General features: G+C 48.5%; 1 protein-coding gene across 1 annotated transcript in view; it reads left to right on the forward strand.

Annotated features, from left to right (window-relative positions):
* Positions 1-7,500, forward strand: part of ndst3 (N-deacetylase/N-sulfotransferase (heparan glucosaminyl) 3) — a 46,336-nt gene that overhangs the window by 11,084 nt on the left and 27,752 nt on the right. Inside the window, exons 3-4 of the mRNA XM_062553381.1 lie at positions 3,308-3,395; positions 4,113-4,267. Coding sequence (XP_062409365.1) covers positions 3,308-3,395; positions 4,113-4,267 — 243 coding nt within the window. The remainder of the gene's footprint in view (positions 1-3,307; positions 3,396-4,112; positions 4,268-7,500) is intronic.

The following is a 7,500-nucleotide window of genomic DNA, read 5'->3' on the forward strand; positions in this document are numbered from 1 at the left end:
AGGGGGCTGTTTGTCCCTCCCTCCCCTCTTTGGTTCACTCCCATCTGCCTCTCCTCTTCCACTCTCCCCTTCCTCTCTCTCTATGGGGAGTTGTTTCCCTGCTTCCTCTTTCTCTCTCTCTCTCTCTCTCTCTGTCAGTGTTCCAACAGGTCCCTCCCTCTCTCTCTCTCCTCACTTCCTTCTTCCATTCCTTCTCTCTCTGACTCTCTCCATCCCCCCCACCCTCTCTCTCCGTTCTCTGTCCCTGGTGGGGTATCGATCATCATGTAGAGGTTATTAACATGCTTCTCTGTCACCCTCAATCCTCCGGAGAGCACTGCAGAGGGAGAGAGAGAGAGCAATGGAGGGAGGAAGGCAGATGTGTGTGAGCTAGAGGGAGAGAGAGAGCGATGGAGGGAGGAAGGGAGATGTGTGTGAGCTAGAGGGAGAGAGAGAGAGATGGAGGGAGGAAGGGAGATGTGTGTGAGCTAGAGGGAGAGAGAGCATGACAGACGGAGAGAGCAGGGCAGGGGGAAGGGGGAATGGGCTGAGACCTTCACACTAAGAGAGATGGAGAAGAAGACCGTGCTGCCCTCACTCTTAGTCCGTCTTAGCAGTGCTGGTGCTTCTAGTGTGTGTGTGTGTGTGTGTGTGTGTGTGTGTGTGTGTGTGTGTGTGTGTGCACGCTTGTTTTTAAAGTTTTAGTGTGTGCATTGGGGTGTAAGTCTTCTCTCATGAAACATGATCAGTTGATTGCATGTGATTCATCATGTGCGCGAAGAGAACTCTGTGGTGTGTGTGTGTGTGTGTGTGTGTGTGTGTGTGTCTCATCCTGACGTCTTCTGACAGGCATGAACCAACTGTCATGTTTCTCAATCGGTGCCCATGATGGAGCAGGAGGAGGGGGCATGAAAAAAGAACTCGAGTTCCTTTCATGAAAAAGAGATGTATGACCCAGTTTACAGCCAGTTAAACACACACACACACACACACACACACACACACACACACACACACACTAACTCACACGTGTGTACTCATTGTCAGGCCTCAGTTTTAACATTCATGTAACCTAAAAAAAATCTCATTCCCACTCTGTATTTCCATTTTAATGGTTATTCTTCTCTCTCTCTCTCTCTCTCTCTCTCTCTCTCTCTGTGTCTGTCCATACACATATGTTTGTGTGTAAGCCTTCATCTTGGATGGTTCTGCTCTTTGTACTTGACCCAGAAATGGGAATTGTGTGTGTATGATTAAAATGAATAATTGACTGAGAAGCAGATGTGTGACTGAGTGAGCATCAAGGTATGGATTAATAGTACTCTGATTACAGTGGAAATTCTGTGTGTGTGTGTGTGTGTGTGTGTGTGTGTGTGTGTGTGTGTGTGTGTGTGTGTGTGTGTGTGTGTGTGTGTGTTTGTTTGTTTGGGCTTGTGTGTGTGTGTGTGTGTGTGTGTGTTTTGCGTGGGTAGTTGGCTAGCTGGCTTGAGTTGTGAGGCCACTGAGCGCATAGACACACAAACACACACTCACTTGCTCAAGATGATGATATGCTGTAGCATATCAGATCAGATGTGCAGGAGGGCTATCCATCCGCATGTCCTCCCAATATGGGACAATGCATAGGCTTTAGGCTTTACTCTCCCCTGCTACAGCTATAGGACGTCTACTGAACCACAATCCCCTTTATACACACACACACACACACACACACACACACACACACACACACACACACATGCACATGTCACATTTTCCTGTATCATGTTGCTGTGTACAGTGTGGTAGACACAGTCATCCATATTCATGTTTGTAACTAACTTAATCTGAGCACCACTCTTCTCTCCTGTCCTGCTGGAGACACACATCTCCCAGGTCCTGTGCACCACACTGCATCACTCCCCATTCATTTCCTATCAATCACACAGCCACTTTATTGAGTTAGGATGTAAAACACACATAATGCACACACACACACACACACACACACACACACACACGGGCACACATCTCCCCCTCTTAAACACACTCTGATTAGATTGCTCTATAATGCACATCTGTTGGGTTGTGGAACATTGCATAAACGGGGTTTTGTTGCACCAAATGAGATTACATGATGAGTAAAAATATGATGAGTGTGGCAGTCCTCTCTGTGTGCTCCAACTCTCTTCATAAAGCTGATTTATCTGCCAATGGCCTCCATGGCAGCCATAAAGCACGCTGGAGATGATTGGTGCTAGGTGTGTGACTCCTCGAGTGTGTATGCATTTAAATTAGGATACACCCGTGGCTCTGTGTATAGTGTGTGTTACTGTGTGTGTGTCTGTGTCTGTGTCTGTATGTTTGTGTTAGTGAATGTGAGTTTGAGTGAGTGTGTGTATGTTTATTTTTATTCTGGTGTCATATCTATTGATTGTCAGGGTATTTTATTTTCCGCAGGCGTCAGGCATTTCTACAATTTTCTGAGAATGTCTTGGTGAGAGAATGACCTTCTCTCAGGTGTGACAGGACAGGAAAGTGCACCCGCACTGCCTCTCCAACTGAGCCCTGCCCAGCTGATGACAGGGGCATTCTTCATAGCGGAGAGTAGAGCAGCTAGCCAGGGCTCACAGCTTTAGGGAGCTACAGTACTACACATTTACACACAGCATCAGCAAATGGGAAATATGTAAGGTAGACGTTCGGAAGCTTTCCCTGTGTGTGTGTTGTGTGTTATGTGTTGTGTTTTGTGTGTTTGTGTGGTGTGCGTGCGTGCGTGCGTGCGTGCGTGCGTGCGTGCGTGCGTGCGTGTGTACACGGGCGCATTGGGGCCAAGTGTATAAGCTGAGTGATGTTGTTAGTGACACAGACTAACAGACTTCCCCACGCCCACTCAGGCCCACTGCAGCAGAACAGTATATCCCACTGAGAGTGCTGACATGCACGCTAGTGCGCGCACACACACACACACACACACACACACACACACACACACACACACACACACACACACACACACACACACACACACACACACGGCCAGCTTGACAGACAAGGAAATTGTATTGATTGCATTTGCATGGTTTGTGTGGCAGATTGTATATGAGGCTGTTTTTTGAGGCCAGCAGGAATCTGACACCTGCCTGGACAACCTCATATATCAGCAAGAGGATATCGATCATATTTCTCCAGCAGACAAACACACAAACACACACACACACACACACACACACACACACACACACACACACACACACACACACACTAGCAAACAAACATGCACATTCACAAACACTAGCGGTTTTGTATATTTGGGCTGTTTGTTAACCAGTCTCTATCTCCTCCATAGGCTCTGTTGGAAACTCAGCAACTCCTGCGTGCTCAGATATCGAACTTCACGTTCAATCTAGGATTCTCTGGAAAATTCTTCCACACAGGTGAGTCAAAGACCAATCCATCTGTTTAGCCCCAGCTCTTCTTACAGAACCCAGCTTCTTATAAGTGTTGCTACAGTAGGTAGGAGGGTGAGCAGGGTTACCCACAAAGTCCTGATCCCCATGCAGTCCCCTTGTGCTGTCACCGCACTGCACTGCACTGCACTATCACCCATTCTCACTCTCACACTCACACTGGCTATATCCACACACACAGAGCAGTTCTAATGGTGCAGATAAACTGCACATAGAGCTCAGAAATGGCAACCTTGTGACATTTATCAGCCGCAAACTGTGATTCAAATTGTTTGATGAAGATGAGATAGTATCACACATTGTAGCAGATTACTGGGTTTACTCAGAAAAAGCCTTGATGTATGCGTCTACGTTTGGGAAGGCATTTTGTCAAAATAAACTGCCACCAAGTTTCCATGGCATCATTTGACATCTAGCTCTGGTAATAGATGCCATTTTTATCATTGCTTTATTGGCATGGCAACAACTTGTGTGCATAGCAACATGAAAGTTGTTTTAGGTTTGATATGTGGTATTAAAAAGAGAATGCATTTGTGCTAATCGTTGAAACACGATGCACATGATTATATCTGTCCATTTATATAGCCTTGATATATCAGCATGGGTGTGTAGTTGTCACTTTGACGTGTGTGTGTGTGTGTGTGTGTGTGTGTGTGTGTGTGTGTGTGCGTGTGTGTGCCCCAGGCACAGGGGAGGAGGACGCTGGTGATGACCTGCTGCTGAACTATGTGGAGGAGTTCTGGTGGTTCCCTCACATGTGGAGCCACATGCAGCCACATCTCTTCCACAACGAGTCCTCCCTGCTGGAGCAGATGATCCTCAACAAGGAGTTTGCACTGGTGGGTCACCACACCCCATCATGGCATGTGTGTGCAGCCACTGCTCAGGAGAGCACTCACATCGTCTCTCAGCATGCCTCTCTGGGTTTCACATTTCTGACGTCTGTTTATTGTTGAGACCATTTAGGAATGTTGTTCCTGATGAGGGTGATTTGTGGAGCTTCAGGAGCTGTTGTTGCTATTACACCGTTTATATTCTACTTGGATTTTGAGATGAGAGTGCATGCACTGCCACTTTCTCTCCTGCTCTCTGTCGCTGTAAGAGCATTTGTGACAGAATGGCTGTGTGTGTGTGTGTGTGTGTGTGTGTGTGTGTGTGTGTGTGTGTGTGTGTGTGTGTGTGTGTGTGTGTGTGTGTGTGTGTGTGTGTGTGTGTGTGTGTGTGTGTGTGTGTGTGTGTGTCTGAGTGAGTCTCTGTGTGTGTGTGTGTGTGTGTGTGTGTGTGTGTGTGTGTGTGTGTGTGTGTGTGTGTGTGTGTGTGTGTCTGAGTGAGTCTGTGTGTGTGTACCCTTTTTATCTTGCCACTGTAATTCTCTGGTTATTCTCATTTCTCTGAGAGGAGAGCAAATGGAAGTCAAGTGGTGTGTCACTAGCAGAATACCAGATAACGCTTACGCATTCACAGCAGTTTGCCGTCCTACACACACACACACACACACACACACACACAAACACACACACACACACACACACACACACACACACACACACACACACACGTACGCACTGAGCATGGGTAGCCACCAACCTCAGAATCTCCTAAAATTGTACATGATTGGCCTATTCTGCTTCTTAAAAGCCTTGGAGGGGGTGTGTGGCCAGAGAGTCAGAGAGAGCATGTGAGTGTGAGATGATGGGCCAGAGCAGGCACCCAACGCCACACTCCACACGCTGATGACTAGACTGTGTTGAACATGCCACTATGGCTGCTCACTCCACACGCTGATGACTAGACTGTGTTGAACATGCCACTATGGCTGCTCACTCCACACGCTGATGACTAGACTGTGTTGAACATGCCACTATGGCTGCTCACTCCACACGCTGATGACTAGACTGTGTTGAACATGCCACTATGGCTGCTCACTCCACACGCTGATGACTAGACTGTGTTGAACATGCCACTATGGCTGCTCACTCCACACACTGATGACTAGACTGTGTTGAACATGCCACTATGGCTGCTCACTCCACACGCTGATGACTAGACTGTGTTGAACATGCCACTATGGCTGCTCACTCCACACGCTGATGACTAGACTGTGTTGAACATGCCACTATGGCTGCTCACTCCACACGCTGATGACTAGACTGTGTTGAACATGCCACTATGGCTGCTCACTCCACACGCTGATGACTAGACTGTGTTGAACATGCCACTATGGCTGCTCACTCCACACGCTGATGACTAGACTGTGTTGAACATGCCACTATGGCTGCTCACTCCACACACTGATGACTAGACTGTGTTGAACATGCCACTATGGCTGCTCACTCCACACGCTGATGACTTGTGGGGTTATTAGCGGTGTAATAGTGCACACACACACACACACACACACACACACACACACACACAAACACTCTGACCTCTACTTAGGTCATCAGAGGAGAAGCATCATCTGCACCATTCCCCACAGCTGACAGGCTGCCACACTCCATCCTCTCCCTCTCACTCATACATACACATGCCCAACACCGACATGCAACAGCCTCCACTTGATCACTACCCCCAGAAAAACGAAACACTCCCAGACAACCACCCCCCCCCCCCCCCCCAAGACACACACACACACACACACAGCCTCATGCCTCCCCGAGCAGCGCTCTCCAGTGTCCGGTGCTAGCGGGCGGTGTGTAGAGCAGGCGTGTCCCGCTGGTGTGTGTGCTGGATGAGTGGCGTCTCCTGCTCACTTCCCCTTCACTGGGCAGCGGAGATGGAGGCAGGCGCCACCGTGTTTACATTCCACTCCATTTTCTCCCATTTGCCCTCCGTTTTAATGCCTTGGACTTCATTTGCCTCGCCGCGCGCTCTGCCCGTCTAATTCACATGTCAGTCAGGAGCCGATGGCCTTTAGGGGGGGGACAGAAGGGTGCATCAATTCACCTGAGCGTCAAAAAGGAAAGGCTGAGTGCTTGGGAGTGCTTGTGTCGGTCACGAACCCAATTCATGTAAACTGCTAACACAACACTGGCACAACATTCTCCCAATGTTGCAGAGAGTGCATTATTAATGCCCCCCGCGCATCAAGGTCAAAGAGCGGTTAGTACACTATCAAAGCTCTGCCAGCAGGTCAACATAAATTATCAATGAAAACAAGCACACGCAGAGACACAAAGACACACACACACACACGCACACACACACATCCACACAAGGAACTATATCTTTTGCTCTAAGCCATAGGGCCACTGTCTAAATCAAACTCAGGAATTAAAGGCCAATTTGAATGGAAACTGGTTTTGAGAAGATTTAGGTGTGACTCTGGGTTCAACCCCTCTGAATGGAGGAAGTAGAGTGCAGTGTGTTTGGGGAGGTTATTGTGAATGCCCCCCCCACACACACACACACATGCCCCCACTAATGAAATCTGTTTTTCATCCACAAGCCTTTAAACACACTGCAGTCATTTCACACAGACTCTCCACTAAGCATGAAATCAGTTTGAACTGGATTTCTCTCTCTCTCTCGTGCGTCTGTGCAAGCCCTCCCCGTCCCTCAGCTCTGGGCCAGCACTTTCTGTTTCATACACAAATAAATGTGGAAAATATGAAGTTGAAAATGAGGAGGGTTTTTTTGCGCTGAGGTAAACTGCCATCGATTTCCCTGGGCCTGATTTGGAGGCGCTTGATTGCGCAGCGTGTGTGTGGTGCTGAGAGGCTGATGGGATGTGGTGAGGGCCAGGCCCGCTGTGTTCAGCTCTGTGTTGTGCTGTGCTGTGCTGTGCTGTGCTGTGTTGTGTTGTGTTGTGTTGTGTTGTGTTGTGTTGTGTTGTGTTGTGTTGTGTTGTGTTGTGTTGTGTTGTGTTGTGTAGTGTTGTGTTGTGTTGTGTTGTGTTGTGTTGTGTTGTGTTGTGTTGTGTTGTGTTGTGTTGTGTTGTGTTGTGTTGTGTTGTGTTGTGTTGTGATGTGCCGTGCCGTGCCGTGCCGTGCCGTGCGGTGCTGTGCTGTGCTGTGCTGTGCTGTGCTGTGCTGTGCTGTGCTGTGCGGTGCTGTGCTGTGCTGTGCTGTGC

This window comes from Sardina pilchardus, chromosome 2, assembly GCF_963854185.1.
Source record: "Sardina pilchardus chromosome 2, fSarPil1.1, whole genome shotgun sequence".
In the NCBI taxonomy this organism is placed as follows: domain Eukaryota; kingdom Metazoa; phylum Chordata; class Actinopteri; order Clupeiformes; family Clupeidae; genus Sardina; species Sardina pilchardus.